Below are 27156 nucleotides of genomic sequence, written 5' to 3'. Positions count from 1 at the left end.
TAATACAATTTTTTCAGACAGAGACAACGCTGTTAACGGCCAGGTATGAAGTGAGTAGAAAAGTGCCAGAAGACAATAGAGAATAAAAAATTTTTCGCGGCGGTGGTGGGGTTTGAACCTGCGACCTTATTGGTACGACAACTCCGCCTGGAGTTATTCTCTATTGTCTTCTGGCACTTTTCTACTCACTTCATATCTTGTTGTTACCAACATAAGTGCCTGCTCCACTCACTTTTGTGAATTAAAAATTCACCCCATACACCGGAGCATACTCAATGTCTCAATCGTTTCTATGTTATATGTTTGTGTTGAGAATATTGGCTATTAAGCTTAACTGCTGGTCAAAATTACTTCGCGATGGTGGTGTGCGAACGAATCGGCGGTCTCAAGAAGTGGGTGAGAGAGGGATCTAGAAATGACTTGGGTTTGAAACGAATATTTTTGTGTTCGTGGATAGCTCACACGGTAGAGCCACGCTCTCACCTGCCAGGCGGAGTTGTCGTACCAATAAGGTCGCAGGTTCAAACCCCACCACCGCCGCGAAAAATTTTTTATTCTCTATTGTCTTCTGGCACTTTTCTACTCACTTCATATCTTGTTGTTTCCAACATAAGTGCCTGCTCCACTCACTTTTGTGAATTAAAAATTCACCCCATACACCGGAGCATACTCAATGTCTCAATCGTTTCTATGTTATATGTTTGTGTTGAGAATATTGGCTATTAAGCTTAACTGCTGGTCAAAATTACTTCGCGCTGGTGGTGTGCGAACGAATCGGCGGTCTCAAGAAGTGGGTGAGAGAGGGATCTAGAAATGACTTGGGTTTGAAACGAATATTTTTGTGTTCGTGGATAGCTCACACGGTAGAGCCATGCTCTCACCTGCCAGGCGGAGTTGTCGTACCAATAAGGTCGCAGGTTCAAACCCCACCACCGCCGTGAAAAAATTTTTATTCTCTATTGTCTTCTGGCACTTTTCTACTCACTTCATATCTTGTTGTTACCAACATAAGTGCCTGCTCCACTCACTTTTGTGAATTAAAAATTCACCCCATACACCGGAGCATACTCAATGTCTCAATCGTTTCTATGTTATATGTTTGTGTTGAGAATATTGGCTATTAAGCTTAACTGCTGGTCAAAATTACTTCGCGATGGTGGTGTGCGAACGAATCGGCGGTCTCAAGAAGTGGGTGAGAGAGGGATCTAGAAATGACTTGGGTTTGAAACGAATATTTTTGTGTTCGTGAATAGCTCACACGGTAGAGCCACGCTCTCACCTGCCAGGCGGAGTTGTCGTACCAATAAGGTCGCAGGTTCAAACCCCACCACCGCCGCAAAAAAATTTTTATTCTCTATTGTCTTCTGGCACTTTTCTACTCACTTCATATCTTGTTGTTTCCAACATAAGTGCCTGCTCCACTCACTTTTGTGAATTAAAAATTCACCCCATACACCGGAGCATACTCAATGTCTCAATCGTTTCTATGTTATATGTTTGTGTTGAGAATATTGGCTATTAAGCTTAACTGCTGGTCAAAATTACTTCGCGCTGGTGGTGTGCGAACGAATCGGCGGTCTCAAGAAGTGGGTGAGAGAGGGATCTAGAAATGACTTGGGTTTGAAACGAATATTTTTGTGTTCGTGGATAGCTCACACGGTAGAGCCACGCTCTCACCTGCCAGGCGGAGTTGTCGTACCAATAAGGTCGCAGGTTCAAACCCCACCACCGCCGCGAAAAATTTTTTTATTCTCTATTGTCTTCTGGCACTTTTCTACTCACTTCATATCTTGTTGTTACCAACATAAGTGCCTGCTCCACTCACTTTTGTGAATTAAAAATTCACCCCATACACCGGAGCATACTCAATGTCTCAATCGTTTCTATGTTATATGTTTGTGTTGAGAATATTGGCTATTAAGCTTAACTGCTGGTCAAAATTACTTCGCGATGGTGGTGTGCGAACGAATCGGCGGTCTCAAGAAGTGGGTGAGAGAGAGATCTAGAAATGACTTGGGTTTGAAACGAATATTTTTGTGTTCGTGGATAGCTCACACGGTAGAGCCACGCTCTCACCTGCCAGGCGGAGTTGTCGTACCAATAAGGTCGCAGGTTCAAACCCCACCACCGCCGCGAAAAATTTTTTATTCTCTATTGTCTTCTGGCACTTTTCTACTCACTTCATATCTTGTTGTTACCAACATAAGTGCCTGCTCCACTCACTTTTGTGAATTAAAAATTCAACGGCCAGGTACTCATTTTACACCTGAGTACAGTGAGAGAATGTGAGTAAAGAACCTTTTCCAAGGCTCAGAAACTATGATAAACTCCAGCTATATGGACCAGATCTTTAAGTGACTGGTTAAAAAATTCAGGGATGCCCCTTACTAAAATAAAAATAAAAAGCCTGAAAATGTTTCTCAGAAAGAGCAGATATGAAAACATTTTTTGCAAAGCTTAATTCAGCAAATGACATCATTCTTGAATCATAGAAAAGGATTCATTTCCATCTAGCTTCCCTTTAACTGTTGCCATTAAACAACCAATGCTTTCATCTTTTTAAAAATCAACTCACCAATACAAAATAAGGTCAATCAAAAGATCTTAAAAAGTCGGTTTTCCGGCTATAGTCGGAAAAAGGACATCATTGAAAATTCCATTCCAGCCTCCAAACTACTCTCTTCACTAATAGAAATAATGTGGAAAAATGCCATATCATAATGCTTGAAAGGGTAAACATTTTGGAGAGTAAGAAATTGATGTCAAAGATAAGGACAGTTTTTTTAAAAATTGGTTTTAGTCTTTGTGCATTTTAAAATCTACTGTCAGCATATGGTTCAGTCAAAAGACCCCAATTTCGACTGACAAAACGAAATCAAAACTAATATATGTGACATTAGTAAGTAGTCCTTCAGAGCCATTATGCTTTTATAGAGTGAAACAGACAAAAGCAATTGCTTGCTACCTTTGGATAGGATGCTAGTCTGTCTTAAATTACTTTCAGCTAGATCCAACAGACCCAGCCACCCAATCACTGCTGGATAGATTAGGGGGAGAGGAGCACACAGGATTAATCTCAATCCTTTTGCATGTGAAGCGAGTGCTCTACCAACTGAGCTATCAGGATCCTCTATATGTGATAATAACAACTTATAATCATTACCTAAATGGATGACCAGGACAAAAAAAAACCCCAAAAGAACAAGAAAACAACTCACACAAAAACAGTGGTTTTAATCGTAAGGATAAATCTAAAAATTCACACACATTTTTTTTTTATGAACAAACACTTCCAACTAGTATCTTTCATTAAAAAAATACAATAATACTTATATCCATACTCCATGGTTTGTTTTATACCTTGTAAGTTACACTTAATGTTACAACTGCAGCTATATGGTCTTGTGGTATAACACTCGCTTTTGGATTGGAAGGTCGTGGGTTCCAGCCTAGTTGAGTCCTTGGAAAAGGCTCTTTACTCACATTCTCTCACCGTACTCGGGTGTAAAATAAGTACCTGGCTGTAAACAGCTTTTATGTCGGAAATAATTGTAATGTCACCTAACAGGCGTCATGTCTCGTTCTACATGTTACGTGTTGCTGTTGGTCAGGAACCCCTTGTAAAGCGCTTTGAGCATGTTTAGTGGATATTGCGCTACATAACAGCTCAATCAATTCATAACTCACATTGTTTGAAAACAGATTTTAATAGCAGAGGTTCAAGAGAAGGATCCAATTCTTCCCCCACATTTTCCAGGAGGAGAGGGTGTCCAAAAGAGATGCAGTTTTCCAGGGTCCTCATAAAATCGTGGTCAGATAGTTTGATGACGGACAAGGACTTGTCTTTCTCCATGTTCTTTATCCAACGATTGGCTTGGCCATCAGGGTCTATAAGTAAAGGCCTTAAATTTTAAAAGATACACAAGGAGATATTTATCGAGTCATTTTGATTGCTTTAAAGGCTTTTTCTTCAAACCACAAGATTTTTAAAAATTCCATTAAATCATGGCATAAGAAGCTTTTAATTAGACTCTATTCTTACAACAAATTTTTTAAAAATTGAGCTTTTATCTTGTGCGATATCCACGAAACATGCTCAAAACGCTTTACAAAGGGTCCCTAGCCAACAGCAACACTTTACACGTAGTGACGTATGTTAGGCGATATTACAATTTTTTTCCGGACAGAGACAACGCTGTTAACGGCCAGGTACTCATTCTACACCTGAGTACAGTGAGAGAATGTGAGTAAAGAGCCTTTTCCAAGGACTCAACTATCTGCTGAGCGAGGCTTGAACCCAGGACCTTCCAATCCGAAAGCGATTGTCATGCCACTAGACCACATAGCCGCACAAAAGATTGGAATAATCAAGGTACCATCTGCAGTGCAATGCATTACAGTGAACAGGAGCGGTATAAGGAGAAAAAAAAAACAAAAAAAAACCAAGATGCCAAAATCTGGCTCAAATCCACATCTTCAGAATGTTTAAAAAATGCTGTATCCACCAATGCATCTCACCCTCATGTTTATACCTAGTCCCTCTCTTTGCATCCTGTAAATGAAAAATCTAAGCCAGATGCTTCAACTTATATTTATTTTTATAATTTTAGTTCAAAAGTGTCAAAGTAACCATCAGTAATTCTTTCTGTGCTTTGTGCAGCAAACAAAACATCATATGAAGATTGAAATCCTCATGAACATTAAAAAAGTGTGAAATAAATAATGTTCAATCACACGGAAACTCAAATATCACCCCCCCCCCCCCCTCCGCCCAAAAAACAAAACATAACAGCCACTATAAAGCAAACACCAAAACATATTCATCGTAAATGTGTTCCAATTATTTTCCTTACCATCTTCGAGACTTTGCCACAATAATGCCGTTATCGATGGAGAAAGAGTCCTTGGGGAGGCCTGCAATGTTCCAGGCTTGAATTGTGACAGGTTCTCCAAGAGTTTGAGTCAGGGAATAATCGGAGGATCGAGGTATTTTCATGGTCTGGGGATTAAAGGATATAATGGTTATGTAATTCATTTAATTCTTAAATTTTAATTATTCATTTTTAATTTTTTTTTAAAAAGGGGAGAGTGGGGGGGGGGGGGGAAGAGGATGGTGCTGTGGTATGGTTTTTGCTATGTACACAGTGTGAATGCCTGCTGCACTTGTGTGACCTCGCACTTGCTTATTTTCAGGCATTCCACCATGGCTGATGCCTGGGTTTTTCTATTTATTGGCAGGATCCCAAACAAAAATTACCCTTTAGGAATGAATAGAGAGATTTAAATTTTTTAAAAATTGTTTTTACGCATTAATAAATTAAAATTCATTTCATTATATTGAAACAAGTAAATTAAACACTTTTAAAATTCGTCTTAAAAGTTGAAAAGAAATTACAATTTAAGATTTAAGAGGGAAGTTATGACTTACAAAATCAATATGTTTTAATTTGCCTTTTATAAAGTCACATAAACCTCCATCTTAAACTTCATCATATTTTCAAATTGTTTGAATGTTTTTTTAGTTTTTTTAATGTTAAGAAATGTTTAGCATAAACTATTATTATTTTGGTTATCTCTCTTGTGTTCACATGAATGGGCAATCAAACAGATTTGGCCAATTTTCATTCATTCAGGTTAAACTTGAGCTTTTATATAGCGCAATATCCATTTTTAAAAATTGAACTTTTATATAGCGCAATATCCACTAAACGTGCTCAAAGCGATTTATAAGGGCCCCTGGCAAACAGCAACACTTAACATGTAGGATGGGACATAACGTCTATTAGGCGATATTACATTTTTTTTCTATCACAACCTTGTTAACAGCCAGGTACTCATTTTACACCTGAGTCCAAGGAATCAACCATGCGCCAAGTGAGGTTTGAACCCAGGACCTTCCGATCCAAAAGCGAGTGTCATATCACAAGACCACATAGCCGGTTAAAGAAGTAAATAAGTAGTGGATAATTTCTCACAAGACACTGGGCGGTCCAATTCTTGACAATATCATCTCTAAACGAGACGGTGAAAGGTCCCAGGTAAGCTATGACGGCAGCAGATATCACAATGTCACCAACTAAATGATCATAGACTTTCTGCAGGGATTCTGCTGCCTCTGTCCATCTTGACTTCTCTCCCCCTAATCCACCAATCAGTTTCTTTGCTCTTTCAAGCTTCTTGCCACATAGATCCACCTTGATAAGAATACAAACAGAATACATCAAATTTGATCACTTTTTATTCCAAAAACTTAAATAATATTTTTATTTATTCATTCAATCATTTTTCTGTTTGTGTTTTACTGGTTAATACTACTAAATGCATAAAACAAGGAACTGTATGTGAAATGGGCATTGAAGAAACTTTTGAGCTTAGAGCACTTAATTTCTCTATTGAAACAACAAAGGATAATTTCCCTGGCCTTAAAGAATCTATACAATTATCTAGACTGTAAACAACAATTTTAAACAGATGTGCATTCAAAATTTCTTGGAGGCATACAGCAATAGTAAAGATTTCTAAGGAGACAGGCTTATATTTTGGAGCAAATATTATGCTTTCTTTGAAAAAAAAAGTATGAAAAGCATTGGTAAATCATATATAGACAATGAAATATAGAAGCCAAATGTTCATAAATATTTTCTCTTTTAACTCACTGAATGCTCGAGTTGTTCCTTTTTCATCTTAGTTTCCTGGAATCCTTGTTGCAAGTCCGCTAGTTTTTTCTCTACAGCAGCGAGTTCAGCTCTTTTTTTATTAAGAGTTGTCATCATTATATTCAAGTCTGTTTGTGCTTGTTTCAATTTGGCCTTTTTAGGGGCCACAACCTTGGCCACTCTGTCATAAATCTCCATTGCAAGGATCCATTTACACAGTCCTTGAGACAGAAATTAAACCCCCCAAAAAATGAGCTTTTATATAGCGCAATATCCACTAAACATGCTCAAAGTGCTTTACAAGGGGTTCCTGTCCAACAGCAACATTTAACATTTAGGACAAGACATGACACCTGTAAGGTGATATTACCATTTTTTCGGACAGAGACAACCCTGTTAACAGCCATGTACTCATTTTACACATGAGTACAGTGAGAGAATGTGAGTAAAGAGCCTTTTCCAAGGACTCAACTATGCGCAGAGTGAGGCTCAAACCCAGGACCTTTTGATCAGAAAGCAAGTGTCATACCACAAGACCACATAGCCGCACAATGACACAAATTGTGATGGTGGAATAATGATTATGATGATATGGTTTGTGATGATGATGATGATGATGATGATGATGATGATGATGATGATGATGATGATGATGATGATGATGATGATGACGCCAATGAAGACTATAATAGGAATGATGATAATAAATGCAATAAAATTTCAACATTAACAAATATAATCAATATCATCAAACCTTCGGCTGCTGACGAAGCTTTTGCCACAAACTTCGGGTCAAATTCAGGATTAGTTAAGTAGGTTTTACGGATGGTTGACATGACAGACTCTGGAATATTGTCTTTGTCATATTCTTTCAGGTAGGATAGGAACTTCAAATCATTGAGCAGATTTTTGCTGGGGCCCCAGTAGTCCATTATCTATTAATAAATATGGTTTAATCAAACGAAAAAAATTAAAGAAAAATGAGACAAGGAGACTTGGATAAAATAATAACAACAACAATAATACTAATACAAATAATAAATAATAATAATAATAATAATAAAAAATAATAATAATAATAATAATAATAATAATAATAATAATAATAATAATAATAATAATAATAATAATAATAGTAATAATAATAATAATAATCGTACTTTATTTTAATCCTTTCGGAATTTCTTTATGTGGTACAAAATAAAAATCCAATAAATATTTGCAACTATATCACAAAGCATGAATTATAAGAAAAAAATGATCAGTAGTAAAATTAAATGTATATGATCTTCAGAATTTATTTTTTTTAATAAAGGAAACAAGGGTAAATTTTGGAAATAGATTTTAGATTAAGTACATATTTGTGAGAACATTTGATAGTAATAAATCTACCAGGGTAAAATGAATGTAAATTACAAGGTTTTACAAATAACTAAATAGACAAATGAATAAACAAATTCGCAATATTCTTATTTAGTTCTTACAGACTATAGGAGAACTATAAGAGCACAGAAGTAGCTCCAGGACTAATACACAATGTATATTGTCTTAGGCCAATTAAAAGTCCAACCGTCGCAACTACAGAACCCTTGCTAAAAGGGGTGGACTTACAAAATATGTGTTACAAATGGATAACAATATATTATACAAAAATGATTTACATGAAAAAAAATAAAAAAGAAAGAAAGATAATCTATATGAATTTTTCCCTCTCAACAGAAGACAGCTGGTTGGCCTCAAGTAAAACCATTCAAGAAAAAAGGGTAACTGATATAGGAGGATAAAAGTGATTATAAGGCTGTGGACCGATCGACAATCCATCGGCCTAGGAAGCAACTTTTTCCTGCCGAAGAAAATTTTCCCCCATCATTCTATGTGGTCTTGTGGTATGACACTCGCTTCCGGTTTGGAAGGTCCTGGGTTCAATCCTCGCAAGGCACATAGTTGAGTCCTTGGAAAAGGTTCTTTACTCACATTCTCTCAGGTGTAAAATGAGTACCTGGCCATTAACAGCTTTGTCTCTGTTGGAAAAAATTGTAATATCGCCTAACATGCGGCATGTCTCGTTCTACATGTTACGTGTTGCTGTTGGTCAGGGACCCTTTGTTAAGTGCTTTGAGTACAATTACTGGATATTGCGTTATATAAAAGCTCAAGTTTATCACTCTCTGTCAGATCTCACAACAGATCCAGTTATTCAATCACAACAAGGTGGAAAGAGGGGGTTAGAGTTTGAATCTGATTCATTTACCTTATATGTTGATTTCTCAACTAATTGACCCCATAAAATATTGAATGTGATAAAAATGTTAAAACTGAGAGAGAGAGAGAGAGAGAGAGAGAGAGAGAGAGAGAGAGAGAGAGAGAGAGAGAGAGAGAGAGAGAGAGAGAGACAGATAGAGAGAGAGAGAAAAAAGAAAAAGAACAAAGGCAATAAGTTCTTTCGCTACAGTTTTTTTCTGCAACATAATTTGCAATAATCATCACATGGTTGACACACCTTCTTGCTGGGATCGTTAGGGTCGGCTATCCTCTGAGGTGGGATTCCACGCATGACGCAAACAGCTGACATCACCAACTTCACACCGGATGGTGGGCTTTTCATGGATTTTACAATAGTAATGTCTGCCGGCTGGACAATTTAAACAAAACAAAAAAAATAATTGCAATTTAAAGTCTTAAGGAACGGAATAAAAGATATGAAAGCCCACAAATTTAGTCAAGGTGATATTACGCTTCTAGAAGCTGTGGACTGTAAAAAAATTAATGAATACAACAGCTTTGGCAAAGAACAAAATACCAAACACTGAACATTTCGGGCTCAAAACCCTTCTTCAGCCAATAACAAAAAAACACATTAAACTATCTGGTTTTTAAGTAATGTAGTTATGTTTTTATTTTTATATTATTGTTTTTTGTTGTTGACTGAAGAAGGATTTTGAACCCAAAACATTCTGTGTATGGTATTTTGTTCTTTTTTGAAGCTGTTATAGTCATTTTTGTTTATTTTACTTGTCCAAAAATTAAATCAAGCTTTTAGACAATAGTATGGTTTATCTAAGGACAGAAAGACAATCTAAAAATAAAATGCTCGTCAAAAAATTGTCTGACACTTGAATATTACACGTTTTTTCAATCTGAAATCCTAGAGGTCACTTATATCACGTAATAAATGATGTTAATGAATTTATAAATCTAGAAATCAATAATTGTTTTATGAAGAAATGATAACGGGGCAGCAGCATAGTATAGAATAATTTTTTTTTTTTTTTTTTAAATTATGCCTTTTGTGCCATGACATCATAAGATATCGTCGCCTAGGCATCCCACGAAGGAATATAGATAACTCATCAAACAAGATGTCAGATGTCAATAGGAATCACCCATGTTGTCCAAGTGAGCAAATTGGGGGTTAATAATCTTGCTCAAAGAAAAAACGAAAGTGCCTGAAGCGGGGCTCGACCCCAGGTCATAGTGCAATGCCTTAACCACTTGGCCACTTCGCCCCCCCCCCCCCCCAGTATAGAATAGGGAAAAAAGAAGTGGAAGAAAGTGAAACTGGACAGGATATTGAAATGCAAATGTTCAGCGAATCAACCTTTAGTGTATCAAGAGCAGCCAGAGCAGCTTCTAACGCAGGCAGTGCCTCTGCCAGATCGGCCTCGCATTCATCTTTTAAAGCCTGAGCCACTGCAGCAGACTCGTTAGCCACTGCCTCGTCTGCTTTCACGCGGAGAGTTGTTTCAGCCACGCTGACCGACTCTTTCTCAATCTGGACAATCATTCTATCCGTTTCTATGGCTGATTCCACGAGCTGTGGCTGAAGTTCTTCCAATTCTGTTTGCATCGTTGCCACCTAAATCCAAGACGAAAAATATTCAATTAATTAGATACTTTAGTATTAATATATTATGAGCCATTGTCTGTCTGGTATTATGTTGGGGTAAACCAATGGCTGAAAATAATAATAATAATAATAATAATAATAATAATAATAATAATAATAATAATAATAATAATAATAATAATAATAATAATAATAATAATAATAATAATAATAATAATAATATAATAATGTAATTTATTCATCCAAAAAGGAAAATCATATTTAAAGTTCAAATGATCGCAATAATTTAAAAATGATATATTTTTGCACTTAAAGACATTACAATCATTCTTCCCAATAAATTATATAAACAAAATTCAAGCCTCATGGTGAAGTGGATATATTCAATTTTCAGCATCTTAGTCACCTAAACATAACACCCAATATGAGGCAGTGTGTAACACATGACTAAAATACAATTTGGCTTTGTAAGAAAAAAATCATTCAAAACTGTCAAAAGTGCCATCATCAGCTAAAGTAATCTCAGAACTTATTGAAGAGTAAAAGTCAAAGAATATAACAGGGGGAATCTCAAGATTAAAAAAAAAAGTAGTCCTTCTGACTCATTGGGCCCATGGAGCAGGAGATTATCCCAGTTTCTAAAGCATTAAATGGACAATAGCAATAGTTTAGGATGTTAGTCTATCGCAAATTACTTTCCAGCAGATCTAACGGATCCAACTACCCAATCACTGCTGCTGGGTAGCCAGGAGAGGTCAGAAAAATATCTTGACTGCACCCGGGATCGATCTCGGTCCCTTTGCGTATGAAATGAGTGCTCTACCAACTGAGGGAGCTGGAGATTAGCTTGTCCAGAAAAGTTGCACAAAATAATAAATGTCTTCTGAGCCTATGACAATCGTTTCACTATCTGATAAACGTATAGATAGGCACAATAAAACACAATGAAACAAAATTTTAAAAAAAGAAAAGAAAAATTAATTTAAATTCATGGAGTCAAATAATTAACCTCTAAAATATAAGGAAATTTCCGCCTTCTTCGTTATATATACAGGCTAATTTCAAAATTAAATTATTGCCTTAAATGCATTAGAAAGGGTTCCATATCTATTAATGACATAGTTTTGATTATGATTTTTTTTTAAAATATGGGTGTAATTTGATTGGGTAATAGTAGTAACATTTCTAGAGAGATAATGGTAAACATTTCACATGATAATGAAAGAGTGGATTAGATATCATTGTTTATGCGAAATACTTTAACAATGAGGGAAAGAATAGGAAAAAACAATAACAAAAACACAAGGAAATCTTGATATTAAAAAAAATACAAGCAAGTAATGAAAGTAACACTTTGCTTTCATTTTTGTGCGGCTATATGGTCTTTCAGATCGGAAGGCTTTGGGTATAGTTGAGTCCTTGGAAAAAGCTCTTTACTCACATTCTCTAATATGTAATATGAGTAAGTGGCCGTTAACAGTCTTTTCTCTGTCTGAAAAAAAATGTAATATTGCCTAACAGGCGTTATGTCTTGTTCTACCTGGGACCCTTTGTCAAGCACTTTGAGTACGTTTAGTGGATATTATGCTATATAAGAGCTCAAGTTTGTTTTTTTTAACAACTTTTGGTATAAGGGGTAAGAGGCAAGATGGCTCAATGGATAAGACATTGCACAAGTGTCCGGAAAATCTAAACTTGTGTCCCCTTCTCTGCATCCTATTTTTTTCTTTCTTCCCCTACCAAGAAGTTTAATAATTGCTAGTATGCATAATGGAGTGTTGTATTGCCAAGGGCTGAGTCAGCCTTTCTTTCCCATAAATCCTTAAGAAAATGTCCGCACACATGGGATGAATTAAGGAAATATGTGATGCTGTTTAAAATTCATATATCAATAGCACCCTTCCCCCTCCCCTTTCACCCTTCCGACACACACACACATACAAACACACAATAAAAATCACTGCATGGCATTGTAATAACGATTAATCCTAAAAAATGGAAGACAACAAAAAAATAAAAAGAAAGAAGAAAGGAAAGAATACTAGCAAGAAGAAAGAAGGGAAGGAATGAGAAGAGAAAAGAAAGAAAGAAAAGATTTTAAGAAATGAAGAAAAATTAGCAGAAAGGAAAAAAGGAAAGAAAGAAAATCCCAAAGAAAAAAGAAAAGAAAAGAATATAAAAGAGGAGAACAGGAAAAAAGAAAAGAAAATTACCTGTGATGCAGCAAATGCCAGTTTTTCAAGTCCAACAGTGTATCTCGATTTGGCCTTGATAGTCTCATTTTGTTTCAAGTTTAGCAAAGTCTTGAAAGAATTAATCAGTTCAAGGTAGGATGTAGGAGTGACATAGTTGTACCTGCCTAATTCCAATAAAAATCTGGTCAACAAAAATAAAAATATAAATAAATAAATTAATTAATTAGATAAATAAATTAATTAAATAAAACATAAATTTCAAACTTTTATTTAAAACCATCGTGTCCGTGAGTTTGAAAAGGATAGTACAAGAACATTTTTTGGCTACATTTTAAATAGGATGATTGTTGATGATGTGCATCTATTTGTGAGACTGCAAGTGGCATATTAGATGAACGAAAATCTTGACATAATACCAGTTTTAGGTAATGTGTTACGTTTATCACACCGACCTGTGCCTTTGGGTTTACATTGGCCACAGATAAATGTTAGAGAATATTGTAAAGCTAAAGGAGACCCAATATTTATTATGCTAACCACATTCACTTGTATGTCATAGAATTATGTTCTTTAAGAAGTGCTTATCTTAATTTTGTGTGATTTGAAATTTTACCCATACATTTTATCAGGTCATTTAAAAATTATTTTACAAATTTTAAAATATCTTATCTCTCTTAGAGAGCAGGGATGCCCTTTGCTAATATTTTTTTTTTAAAGCCTGAAAATGTTTCTCCTACAGCATGTATAAAATATTTCGTGCAAAGGTTCTCTTCATCAAATAGCGTCATCGTTAAATCATAGAAAAGGATACACAATGTCCATCTAGTTTTCCCTTAATTGTTGTCTTAAAACAACCAATACTTATTCCAGTCTTCTCTTGGAATAGACCCTAGAGACAAATTTCCCCTATGTGATGAAAAAAAGGGAATTATTTTCATTCTATTTTTCTTTTTCACAAGACCACATGGTCTTTATTAAAAGTCAACTCATCAATTCCAAACAGGGTCAGCCAGAAAATTTTTAAAAGCCGGTTTTCCTGCTTTAGCTGAAAAAAGGGCAGCCTTAAGAGTGTCTAGCTTGATAAAAATCCATCAAAATAGAGTGTATTTAGGATCCGTCTTTTCTCTTTTTTTTTTTTTTTTTGCGATACTCAATCAATGTGTGACTATGTGGTCTAGTGGTATGACACTCACTTTCAGATCGGAAGGTCCTGGGTTCAAGCCTCGCTCAGTGCATAGTTGAGTCCTTGGAGAAGGCTCTTTACACTCATTTTTTCACCGTGCTCAGGTGTAAAATGAGTACCTGGCCGTTAACAGCATTGTCTCTGTCCGAAAAAAATTGTAATATCGCATAACAGACATCATGTCCGTCCTAAATATTAAATCTTGCTGTTGGCCAGGGACCCCTTGTAAAGCGCTTTGAGAACATTAAGTGGATATTGCGCTATATAAAAGCTCAATTTTTTTTAATTTTTTTTTTTCAAATGTTACAAAATTGTTGCTCATGAATAAATCTTGCATTGCAGTTGATGTCTTGAAATGTGGTTATTTCAAAATTGACGTTCATAGAAAAAATATTGAAAAGAGAATAGAGAATAAAAAGTAATCTATTCCTTGACACTAATTTTACCAAGGGACCACTTAAAAACGTTAAACAGGGTTTTAATTTACGATCTATGAATTATACCTTCTTGAGACATCAGAAACGCCCTTATGAAAATATTTACACAATGACACAACTGACTCCTTCTGCTCTGATTCAATATCGGAATTTTCCAAAAACTTGTGAGCTACACGAGCTAATGCATCATCTGGCCATGCCTGAAGAAATAAAAAGTGTTTGGCAAAATTCAAAGTGAATACTAGGTAGCAAGAAGTTGTGGACTGTAAAACAAGTATTCAACAAAATGAAAATAGCAACCTCAAAACGAACAAAAATGCTTAACATGGAATATTTTCAGCTTGATAGCCTTCTCCATACAACAACTAAAACAAATGGGTGGGGGGGGGGGGGGGGGGTAAATGTACACTATCTTAGCTTCATTTTATTCAGAGCAATAGAAATCAGCAGATTATATTATGATCTCACCTGGAACCAGTCAATTGTGCAACAGTTTATGAGAGATGGGAATTGCCGAAGGCGAGTACGGAATGCATCTCCTATGGGACTGAAGGCAATGATGATATGAAGCTTGGCACGGCATTGACTCACAAAGAAAGCAAACAATGCAAGAGGACTCAATTCTGCATTCTTATCTCCTGCAGCTAAAGCAGCTTGCACACGGACGGTCTTATGGATCACAAAGAGAAAATATACAAAATCAAAGAGTACAAAATAATATATATACATATTTTGTAGAATGTCTTTAGGGTCCTTAAGCATTATTTTGAGTGTTGACGTAGCGCAATATCCATTAAACATGCTTAAAGCACTTTAAAAGAGAAGAGGTCCCTAGCCAACATCAACACTCAACACTTAGGACTAGGCATGACGCCTGTTAGGTGATCTTACAATTTTTTCTGATAGAGACAATGCTGTTAACAGCAAGGAACTAATTTTATACCTGAGTATGGTGAGAGAATGTGAGTACAGAGCATTCTGCAAGGACTCAACTATGCGCCTCGAATCCTTAACACTCCGGTCCAAAAGTAGGTGTCATACCGCTAGACCAAATAGCTGGATAGACCTTATGTGTCATCTGGCACAAAAAGGATGACTACGAGGAAATATGCATTTCCACCATTTTACAATATGTAGATAGCATTATAATGGTTCATTTATTTTCTTTAGAAGATCATGTTGAATAAAATTCCTTTTGTATAATATCATTCTCATTATCATCATCATCATTCCTCTTTTTATGATGGGTAAATTGAATAACCTAATTTGTATTTGAAAAAAACAAAAAACAAAAAAAAAAGAAAGAAAAAAAATAAAAAACAGCAAAACAATAAAAATAATTGTACAGCAAAGCTAGTATCAAAAGACAATATCAGAAAAGACTTGTTCGGTCACCAAAATTCTGAAAAATAGTCTACATTCAAAGACTGTATAAAACATTGCTCACACAGTGCACGAAAAATCAGGACAAAGAAATGATGTTTTTTTAAGTGAGGAAAAAAAAAAACAATCTAAGGTATTGATAATATAATTTCATTGCATATCATATCATCACATCACCTCCATAATTTCAGCTTTTTCATCTGAGGCAAATAAATTGGGAACTTCTCCAGAGTTGAGCAGCGCGTCAATGTCTTCAAGAAAGATCTCGTTTTTAATTTGGGCATCCGTAATGAGGAAGGTTGTAGCCATACCTTTCCCGCCAGCATTCTTCAAGAGAGACTGGAATACGATATAATCAAGGAGTAGGTTTAGAATGTAAGAGAATGATGAGGAAGGAGGAGGAGGAAATGGACAAGAAGGTTAATGAGTACAATTATGATGATGATGATGATGATGATGATGACGAGGAGGAGGAGGAGGAAGAGGAGGATAATGGTGAGGAGCAAGAGCAGGTGGTGAAGAGGAGCAGTGAGAGAGGATCTGGGGTTTTTTCTGAAACCTAAAGTACAAATAAAAAGACCAACTTTTTAATATAATTCTTTTCACCATTCCTTTAAAAATTCTGATTAACCTATATATTTAATTTAACAAATAGGAACATTGGTATTTACAGTCACTCTTGTAAAAATCTCGATGCATTAAATTAATGAGAAACTAGAAAATGAAAGTCTTTGCATTGAAATGAAATGAAAATATGCAATAAAATAATTTTGTGACTCATAGATTTGTCATATTTCTTAAGTAAATTATCAAGAAAAAAAAAATCAAGGTAAAAAAAACTTTAAATGAGGATTATTCTACAAATCTTTAAAATTTGGAATTGTTTTTAGGAAAATGGTAGTTAACAGCTTTACGGTGTTCAGCACTACCAAAATAGATGATCCCCCCCCCCTTTCACCCCGCCCAAACAAAAAAGCAGAGAGAAAAGAGTAACTTTTACCCCTGAGATCAGACCGGAATCAAATTTACCATTTTTGTTTAGTAGTTGCTGAAACAGCAGTTACTTTGTTTAGCAGAAAGGGATTGGGGGGGGGGGGGGTATCCTATGTGAACCTGATAAGCTTGAGGAACACCATGGCTCTCTCAAACTATTAATTTGGACATTATAAGAGAGGTGGTACCAACCTTAATGTCCTCTCTCCACTCGTTCAAACCGTAATTTTTAGTAATTTCCGGCTGAATCAAGACTTGCCCAGCAATGAAAGCTGCCAGACGAGTCAGAGATTGGCGACCACTGCCACCAACGCCGACTAACAGACCGTTCCCTCCAGGTTGTCTCAGAATACGGCATATTCTGGACAGATGCTCCAGGACATATCTGGTGTTCACCAGAAGGGTAAAAAAAGTGCTTGTTTGTTTTTTTAAGCTTTTAAAATCTTATGGCTTATAAAGATGACGATGATGATGATGATGATGATGATGATGATGATGATGATGATGATGATGATGAAAATTACAGCAACAACTAATATTATGTCATTGATGATAATGATGAAACAAAAAGAAAGGGCAATGAGAATGATGACGATGATGATGATGATGATTATGATGATGATAGCAGTAATACTGATGGGATTTAAATGTAATTAAAAATAAAAAACAAAACAACAAAAAATTGTTGAGACACTTCAATTATGATGGTTTCTGCTTCTTAGTCAAATTATAATTGACTCGAAACTAAGAAAAAAAAAACCATGCTAATCTTATTCACATTGTAATGCAATTAAATCTAAGTAAGTTTTATTCTCCCCTTAAGCGCAATATCCACTAAATGTGCTCAAAGCGCTTTACAAGGGGTCCCTGGCCAACAGCAACATTTAACATGTAGGACGAGACATGACGCCTGTTAGGCGATATTACAATTTTTTCGGACGGAGACAATGCTGTTAACGGCCAGATACTCATTTTACACCTGAGTACTGTGAGAGAATGTGAGTAAAGAGCCTTCTCCAAGGACTCAACTAGGCGCCGAGCGAGGCTCGAACCCAGGACCTTCCGATCTGAAAGCGAGTGCCATACCACAAGACCATAGCCTTACCTAAAGATGACCAGGTTCATTTGAGTTTTGTGTGTTTGGTTGTACTCGTTGAGGGAGACACTGACCACGTCATTAAAATCATCCAAGGATCCTATTTCTGCATACATTCTGAACTCATACGGCTGTTCAAGATCCATAAAGTCCCCAAACATCAGACTTCGTAGATGATGTTCTTTCAATGTCTTTGTCATATCAGAATGAGGTAACATGAGAATTAAAGCTGTTTACAAGTTTTGTTTCGGTTTTTTTTTTTCTTTCTATAATAAGCATAACCCTGAGTAAAGTTCAATTTGTGTAAAATCTTTTAGTCAGAGTACTAATAGAGTAAATAACTCACCTGGCTTGTTTCAACAGCAGACATTAGTTCACAAACGTAGTAAGATTATTATCATTTAACTATTGTATATGGTAATCATTTTTATGCATTTTGGGTAATTAATTTCTGAACCCCTGTGAATGGTGGCTTGGAAATATTTTAAATTAGACGGTAGTATGTCACAGTACATAAGATAAACCAAATATCAAATTATAGATAATAAAAAGGATTGATAAGTTGATGCCTCAGATATTAATATATATGGGTGTATGTGAGAGATCAATAGACAGTTTGAGGGAAAGGAATGTTTATGTAGCAAGCGATAATAGACTCAATTGTGAGGGAGTAATTAGCTCTAGACTGTGATAGATAGTGTATAAGTATCAGTATAAATGAGTGCTCAACGGGCAACTTTACCTGTGTGAGATGGATATTTGATTCTGCTGGGAGTATAAATAAAGCATTGTGAAATGCATAATAGAATATTGTTATACCATATAAGTAAGCGGCCAAACAAGTTTAAATATCTAAACTATGAATATAGAAAAAAAAGAAGAAATAAAACATTTATATCCTAAACTAACCATGAAGACAGCTATAAAGATTCAAGCTCCGTTTTACCTTATTTTTACCATCTTCATCTATGAGGTGATCGAATATGTGCTCAGGTTTGAACTTAAGAGCTGAGGAACACAAATTGACGACTAAACTGAAAATAAGAGAGAGAAAAGTTAGAAGCTTCATGGTACACAGTCTTCTTGGTGAATTTAAAATTACAACCAGAAATCAAAATAAAAGTAGAGATTTCCAAAATCTATCCATTTTATTATATTAGGACTGCATTTATTGCCAATATAGTTGTAATGGAATCAGTGACATGTGGAAGAAGCAGATAGATAGAGAGAGAGGGGTGAGAGAGAGTGAGAGAGAGATGGAAAAAAAAAAATATATATATATTATATATATATATATTATATATATATATATATATATATATATATATATATATATATATATATTATAAATATAATCATATATAGTTACAAATATTCGTATGGTAATATGTATGATTTAAAATTAATAAATCACTCAAGTATTGTTAGCCAAAACCTGCTTCGTTTTGCTAACATAATACGTGAGTGATTTATTTATTTTTATATCTCTAATTATGAGCATCTCGTACTACAAGTACCCAAAAACATCATATATATATATATATATATATATATATATATATATATATATATATATATATATATATATATATATATATATTATATATATATATATATATTATATATATGATTGTGAGAGGTGAGAGGAGAGAGAGAGAGAGAGAGAGAGAGAGAGAGAGAGAGAGAGAGAGAGAGAGAGAGAGAGAGAGAGGGAGAGAGTACACAGAATGACAACGAGGGAAAAGATAAAAGGGCTGAAATTATTGAAGATTGAAGATTTGAAAATAAAATAAAAATGATTGTAATGATGATGAACAGCGAAATGAGGATTAACCCTCTCCTTACAAGCCATTTTCAAGATTTTCCCCCAAAACGTCACACCCAACTAACACAAAAGTAGATTTTTTATCTCTCAGACATAACAGCAGTAAAATTGTTGCAATACATAGTTTCTTTAGCAAAACATGCTCTACAAAACATTGTTCATTTTAACAAAAAATTATAATGTCCAAATAAAATTTGAATAAGAAAAATGTTGGTTGTATCGTAACGACTATGACGATTTTCCTATAGTTGGTAAGGAGAGGGTTAAACACTTGTTGACCTGTTGCCCCTCTGTCCAGCAACAAGTCAAAAGAAAACTAAGTTCAACTTCAACTTACTTAAACAGCCATTTCCTGTCATCTTCATCTGTCAAACGATCATAGAAAACACGAAATACCTCGTGGACCCAAAGTCTGAAACAAGATACAATATGTTTTTTTCTTTAAAATGAAGGGGTTAAGTAGAACAAATTCATTAAAACGAAAATACGAAAAAAAAATAATAATAAATTTACTAAAATACATGTAAAACTAAAAACAAATTGCCATTATAATACTAATATGATATACTAATTTCTTTAATGGTTCAAGTAATATCACAAAGGCACCAGTACAACTTTTGCAAAGTCCTGGAGATTAAACACAATGTGATTTGTTGGGTGGCACTAAAATTTCAAATTATATTTTCAAATCACCTGGCAAACACAGCTTTCTCTGATACTTGTCCTTTACGGATAAGACACACACCCAGTACAACTTTTGCAAAGTCTCTGAGATTAAAGACATAGTGGGATTTGTTGGGTGTGGGCAAGAGATTTTTCATGGCTGCCTTGTAAACTTCCATGGTTGCTTGAACTATCAGACTGCTCATTCCCATATACTCAATGTGGAATTCCTCTTGCTGAAGATACAGAAATGATTCGAGAGTTTAACTCTCTCAAATTCATATGCATGGAAAATCGAACAAATTTGTTCAATTTTCAATGAGGGTGAACTCGAGAGAGTTAAATGTAGTTTATCTGATAATTTAAAAAAGAATAAAACAAGGAATTGTATCATTTTTGTGACACTTGAAAAAAAAGCCATTATGCCACCTGAACTGCACGTGGTCTTTTGATAAATAAAATGTGGTCGATCGTCTAAATTCTGTATTATTGTTGGCATTAACCAGAAGTTGAGAGGTGAATTTAAATTCAAAATGATCAGAAATATAAGATATTAGTTTTGTGTTATTTAAGATAATGTAGTTTTTCTCCTCAATGAAACAACTGAATTTCACTCGTTTCATATTTTTGGATGTAAATTTAGCTTCTATTTCAACTCAATATAATATCGTTTCGAGGGGATGGATCACAAATGCATGACTCTAAGACGCTATAACGCTAGGAATGAATTATTGCTATTCATTTGATCACTTTATGCCAATTGACTGTTGTAGAAAACAATTGATGACCAAGATCATGATCATCAATAAATATGGTATCAACTCCTTAGTTATAAAAAAACCCAAAAAAACTTGAATTTAATATTTAAATATATTACATATCACAAGATTCTTGCATACTGGCTTTTGGAATGGAGATAAAATCCCAAATTGAATTTGCAACTTAAACAGATTGCACTATTGAGTAAACTTTCGAATTCTGCAAGCATGGCTGACAAAATCCTTTTATAATAATATTGCTCAAATATCCTAATTTTTTAATGTTGATTAAAAGTTACATTTTTTAATCTCAGAGGCACAAACACAACGTCAAAATAATGAGATGACTTCATGCTTTGGTCTCAGATAATATTTGTGCAAAGATGATAAGCATGCCAGTATCTTTAGCAAACTAAAAGATCATTATTTTGGGTAATTTTTTAGTGTTGCTTTCTTTGACTTTTTGTGACTATTTGAACCTGGAGTAAATATCACACATTACGTCAACAATACATATTTTTGTGGTAGGAAGATCTCAGATGATGAATTTTCAGGCCTTGTACAGCAATTTGTAAATTATTCATATTAAATCATACTTCATATAGTTAAGAGAGCCAGCTATGTATTGGAAAACTTTATAGTTTTACCAACCTTAAGGAATGTGGTGCAGATTGTAGTGAAAATTTTCACCATGGTTTCATCGCTGAATGTATTCATAGAGATAATGGAGAAATGACGTGTGAACCTGAGAGTGACAACATTGCGGGCTCCGCCTGGTGGGCCCATGGCACAGAGGAGCTGCACATCTATAAGCGTTATTTTAGAAGTGTCTTTCAGGTCATACCTGGCAATAGTAATGCATTTATGAGAAGCAATGATATGTTCATGAGTGGTGATAATGTGTTAAGTGTTTCATGAGTAATAGGTATATATATATCCCTGACTAAAATTAATAATCCTAACGCCGGGGGAACCAATAATAATTACACTATCACCGTCTAGTATTCTTCAATAACTATAACAAAGATTTTCCTACAATTTTGCAATGTACAAAACAAATCTGAATAAGAAAAATGTTTATTGAATCGTAATGAATGATATGATTTTCCTGTAGTTGGGAAGGTGAGGGTTAAAGATTGGTCTATATCAGTATTCCACATTTACAGAAAAACTAAAACATCATGACAATAACAAGAAGAAAAAAATCGTCTTGATGGTAAATATCAAATGTGAATTAGACTTTTTATGATTTTTTTGGAAAGGTCAGGATGAAAAATGGGACAAACATAGTGGACACAGACAACCCTAAGGACAAACATAACGGAGATAAACAAAACTAAAGACAAATAATAATAATAATAATAATAATAATAATAATAATAATAATAATAATAATAATATAATAATAATAACAATAATAATAATAATAATATAATAATAATAATAATAATAATAATAATAATAATAATAATAATAATAATAATAATAATAAGCATATTTCTATAGCGCCTTTCGTCGAAACCTCAAACATTTTGTATTATCTTTGACTACTAAAAGCATAGAAAAAATTACAGGATTCGAATCCTTGTCTAAAATCGACTGTATATTCATCTTCTTTAGCTGGCCCTAATATTCTAAAACTCTTATTAGGGTCAGAATAGTGGTTTTGATGATGATGGCGATGATGATTATGATGACGATTATGAAGGAGGATTAGTGAGCAGAGGACAAGCTGTAGGAGATAGAGGAGATGGGAGGAGGAGGTAGAGGTGGAGGATAGAAGTCTAATTGAGAACACTCTCAATAAACCCATACCAGTATCCAATATCTAGGAATTGTCTGAGTAACTCAATTGGAGGCTGGGCACCGTAAACTTCCTTGGCTGGCATATTCATGTCGTCCACAAAAATAATAAATTTTTTACCCGGTCGAGGACCAAAGACACCTTTGCGACGACGATCCAGTTTTGACATGATAATGTCCTGAAAGTGAAATAAGATTAGATAAGTTGAGACAAAATATACTTTAATGATTTTATATGAAAATAATAATTTTGACTCAAAAAATACCTTGTGATAAAAATAAATGAATAAACAGGAACATTCATGTCATAAATTTACATGCCTTTATCGATATGCAACCAAAGTCTTTATCTGAATTCCATTTTGTACAGTAAAGGTTGCCTGCTGACTACCTTTAGTGCTAACACTCCTACAATATCTATCATTGCCGATCAGCATTTACTCACTCCTACCTGAGTCAAGTGTGGTAAAGTGTATAACGTGTCCAAATACAAGGGCCAGAGTTTTGTGAGCATTCTCACACATTGTCAGTGACTCTACCGTATGAGCTATCCACGATCCCAAAAGAGATTATTTCAATGTCTCAATTGTTTCTATGTTACATGTTTGTGTTGAGAATATTGGCTATTAAGCTTAACTGCTGGCCAACTTACTTCGCGGAGGTTGTGTGTGTTGGACCTGCAATCTCAAGTAGTCAGAAGTGAGGGCTAATAATGACTAGGAGGTAGAGATGATCTCTTTTGAGATCGTGGATAGCTCATATGGTAGAGTCACGCTCTCCCCGGCCAGGTGGAGTTGTCGTACCATTAAGGTCACGGATTCAAACCCCCATCACTGCCACATAATTTTTATTCTCTAATGTCTTCTGGCACTTTCCTACTCACTTCATCTCTTGTTGTTATCTGGAAACTGAAGCTGAGAGTCATTAGAGTAAAAACCTCTAATATTCTAGGAGGAGCTGGGCTACACCTAAGCATGCGACTGGTATTATACATTACCTGTGCGGCTATGTGGTCTTGCGGTATAATACTCGCTTTTGGATCGGAAGGTCCTGGAAAAGGCTCTTTACTCATATTCTCTCACCGTACTCAGGTGTAAAATGAGTATCTGGCCGTTAACAGCGTTGTCTTTGTTGGAAAAGAATTGTAATATCTCCTAACAGGCGTCATGTCTCATTCTACATGTTACATGTTGCTGTTGGACAGGGACCCTTTGTAAAGCGCTTTGAGCACATTAAGTGGATATTGCGCTATATAAATGCTCTATTACCTGTGTTTGATTTGCTCCACTTTGTGCTGAAAATGTAACAATAGAAGCTGTGTATTTGTCTTGCGGGAGATCACTCATCATCTTTTTGGATACGTAAGCAGTTTTGCCTGTGCCAGTTGGTCCAACAAACAATAAAGGTCTGTAGAAAGCAGAGACAAAATAAGGTACGAAACTAAATCAAAATCACACCGAACAATTCATACCTTTAAACAATTGATGCATTTTCAACATTAAATTGAAATTGCCATTTTAAATAAAATATGATCAGTAAAGATCGAATATAAAATATGCCTTAACTCAATGCAAAAGAGGAAGAGAAGAAGAAGAAGAAGAAGAAGAAGAAGAAGAAGAAGAAGAAGAAGAAGAAGAAGAAGAAGAAGAAGAAGAAGAAGAAGAAGAAGAAGAAGAAGAAGAAGAAGAAGAAGAAAAGAAGAAGAAGAAGAAAAGAAGAAGAAGAAGAAGAAGAAGAAGAAAGAAGAAGAAGAAGAAGAAGAAAGAAGAAGAAGAAGAAGAAGAAGAAGAAGAAGAAGAAGAAGAAGAAAGAAGAAGAAGAAGAAGAAGAAGAAGAAGAAGAAGAAGAAGAAGAAGAAGAAGAAGAAGAAGAAGAAGAAGAAGAAGAAGAAGAAGAAAAGAAGAAGAAGAAAAGAGAAGAAGAAAAAGAAGAAGAAGAAGAAGAAGAAGAAGAAGAAGAAGAAGAAGAAGAAGAAGAAGAAGAAGAAGAAGAAGAAGAAGAAGAAGAAGAAGAAGAAGAAGACTGTAAATGATTAGGATAGACTCTAGCTCCTTGTGCCTGACAAGTAAAAAAAGACCACTAATACTACTTACCTCGCATGCTGAATGCATAGGTTCATAAAATATGTGTAGCGCACTGTGTCAATGGTGGGCACCAGCATCTCACGTATGTTGTGCTTCTTTGCAGTGTCAATGTTTTTGATGAGGCTTACCCATGGGATCCAAGCTCCACGGCCCTTCAACTGATGATTAGATAAAAAAGGTAATGGCAATAAACAAAATAATTATATATATATATATATATATATTATATATATATATATTATATATATATATATATATATATATATATATATATATTATATATATTATGTTAGGAAATAATATGTACACAATAGTGATGAAAATTTACATAAAAATGATAATCATATCCTAAATCCACTTGTTAAATAAAAAAACAAAACAGTTATCATTAGGCTGGTGGACGATTATTTTCATTCTTTTCCCAAAAATGGCAGGCTTACCCAGCAGAAAAATGGATTTTTAAAACTCAAACAATCTCTCTACAAAACAAGTTTATGTTCTTATTAATTAAACAAAGATCATTTTTCAAAGTTTGTGATGTACAAAATAAATCTGCATAAGAAAAAAATGTATATTGTGTCGTAACAAATGTGACGATTTTGCTGCAGGTGGTAGGGAAAGGGTTAAAAGTTAAAACATAATTTTTGCAAATGAACTTTGAAAGCCATGCCTTATTAGAAACTAATTTTTAGTATTTTCTTCTACAGTCTTAGTTTCGATACAGGCTGGCTACACCAGGGTGTGACACTATTTTACATAATTTTGTTATTAAAAAAAAACCATTGTAAATTAAATATTATTATGACGTCAAAGAATATTTCTACTTTTGTTCTGTTGTTTAACTGATCATACTTTCATTTTTTTTTATTTTTCAAACACAATCCATTTGTTTTCTAAAATGTTTAATTACTTGTTTTGATAAAGGGAAAACCTGAAGTCTTAAGTTTATTCACTGAAGCTTTACATTTCTTTACATTACATTATATAAACAACTTCGTAAGAAATTAATGGGAAATTACCACCAAGGAACTTTATAAGAATCTGAATAGACATGTGTGACAAGGTGACAAAGCAAAAAGAAAAATACCACCAAAAAAAATATCCAATAAATTTAGCCTTCTTTATCCTCGGATCTAACTTCAAACCTCTTGATTACTGGTCAGACATGCTACACTATAGAAGTGAACTGAGTGTTGGGATGACTTAATGTCTGTTTTCTTCAAATAGAGAGGACATTTTTTCGGTAAACTCTCTTCTACACATTTCCAAAAACAAGGACAAAGACATAGTGAAAAACATTTTTTTTTAACCCAAAAATTTGAGCTTTTACAAAAGTGTGATATCCACTAAATGTGCTCAAAATGCTTTACAAGGGGTCCCAAATCAATAGCAACACTGAACATATAGATCAGGAAATATATAACATTATTTTTTTTTTTTAGAGAGACAACGCTGCTACGGCCAGGGACTTATTTTACACTCGAGTACAGTGAGCAAATATGACTAAAGAGCATTTTTGAAGGATTCAACTGTGCGCAACCACTAGTAGAACTTGAACCAGGGAGCTACAGGTCAAAGACGAGTGTCATAGCAAAAGATCACAAAGTTGCACATATTAAGTCTACAGGTCAAAGGTGAGTGTCGTAGCAAAAGATCACAAAGCTGCATATATTTAGTTTACAGGTCAAAGGCGAGTGTCATAGCAAAAGATCACAAAACTGCATATATTTAGTCTACAGGTCAAAGGTGAGTGTCATAGCAAAAGATCACAAAACTGCACATATTTAGTCTACAGGTCAAAGGTGAGTGTCATAGCAAAAGATCACAAAGCTGCATATATTTAGTCTACAAGTCAAAGGCGAGTGTCATAGCAAAAGATCACAAAGCTGCACATATTTAGTCTACAGGTCAAAGGCGAGTGTCATAGCAAAAGATCACAAAGCTGCACATATTTAGTCTACAGGTCAAAGGCGAGTGTCATAGCAAAAGATCACAAAGCTGCACATATTTAGTCTACAGGTCAAAGGCGAGTGTCATAGCAAAAGATCACAAAGCTGCACATATTTAGTATGCTCAATGCACATTTGTTTGAAAACATGTTGAAGCACCTGACTACAGTCAATGTACCAAACAGGAATTTACAATCCTCGACAGACAAATCAAAGCTTATACTTGGAACTAATTAAAACTAGAAATGTTAACCACACTGGGCCCCTTATGTGGAATGACCTGC

The 27156-nt window shown here is 34.8% G+C and overlaps 1 protein-coding gene across 1 annotated transcript in view; it reads right to left on the bottom strand.

Annotated features, from left to right (window-relative positions):
* The window catches only part of LOC144975233 (dynein axonemal heavy chain 7-like), a 95987-nt gene that overhangs the window by 19909 nt on the left and 48922 nt on the right, over positions 1-27156 (bottom strand). Inside the window, exons 38-57 of the mRNA XM_078919127.1 lie at positions 24933-25081; positions 24108-24246; positions 22852-23018; positions 21688-21880; positions 20309-20514; positions 19953-20027; positions 18737-18824; positions 17800-17981; positions 16887-17079; positions 15879-16040; positions 14787-14987; positions 14385-14518; positions 12717-12879; positions 10255-10512; positions 9157-9288; positions 7411-7591; positions 6657-6877; positions 5976-6194; positions 4854-4999; positions 3688-3902 (exon numbers count right to left, since the gene is read on the bottom strand). Coding sequence (XP_078775253.1) covers positions 3688-3902; positions 4854-4999; positions 5976-6194; positions 6657-6877; positions 7411-7591; positions 9157-9288; positions 10255-10512; positions 12717-12879; positions 14385-14518; positions 14787-14987; positions 15879-16040; positions 16887-17079; positions 17800-17981; positions 18737-18824; positions 19953-20027; positions 20309-20514; positions 21688-21880; positions 22852-23018; positions 24108-24246; positions 24933-25081 — 3424 coding nt within the window. The remainder of the gene's footprint in view (positions 1-3687; positions 3903-4853; positions 5000-5975; positions 6195-6656; positions 6878-7410; positions 7592-9156; positions 9289-10254; positions 10513-12716; positions 12880-14384; positions 14519-14786; positions 14988-15878; positions 16041-16886; positions 17080-17799; positions 17982-18736; positions 18825-19952; positions 20028-20308; positions 20515-21687; positions 21881-22851; positions 23019-24107; positions 24247-24932; positions 25082-27156) is intronic.

Source organism: Berghia stephanieae, chromosome 6, assembly GCF_034508935.2.
Source record: "Berghia stephanieae isolate SIO BIC M18660-M18661 chromosome 6, UCSD_Bste_1.3, whole genome shotgun sequence".
Taxonomy (NCBI): Eukaryota; Metazoa; Mollusca; class Gastropoda; order Nudibranchia; family Aeolidiidae; genus Berghia; species Berghia stephanieae.
The sequence above is the reverse complement of the archived record's forward strand: the minus strand, read 5'-3'. Positions and strand labels throughout refer to the sequence as shown.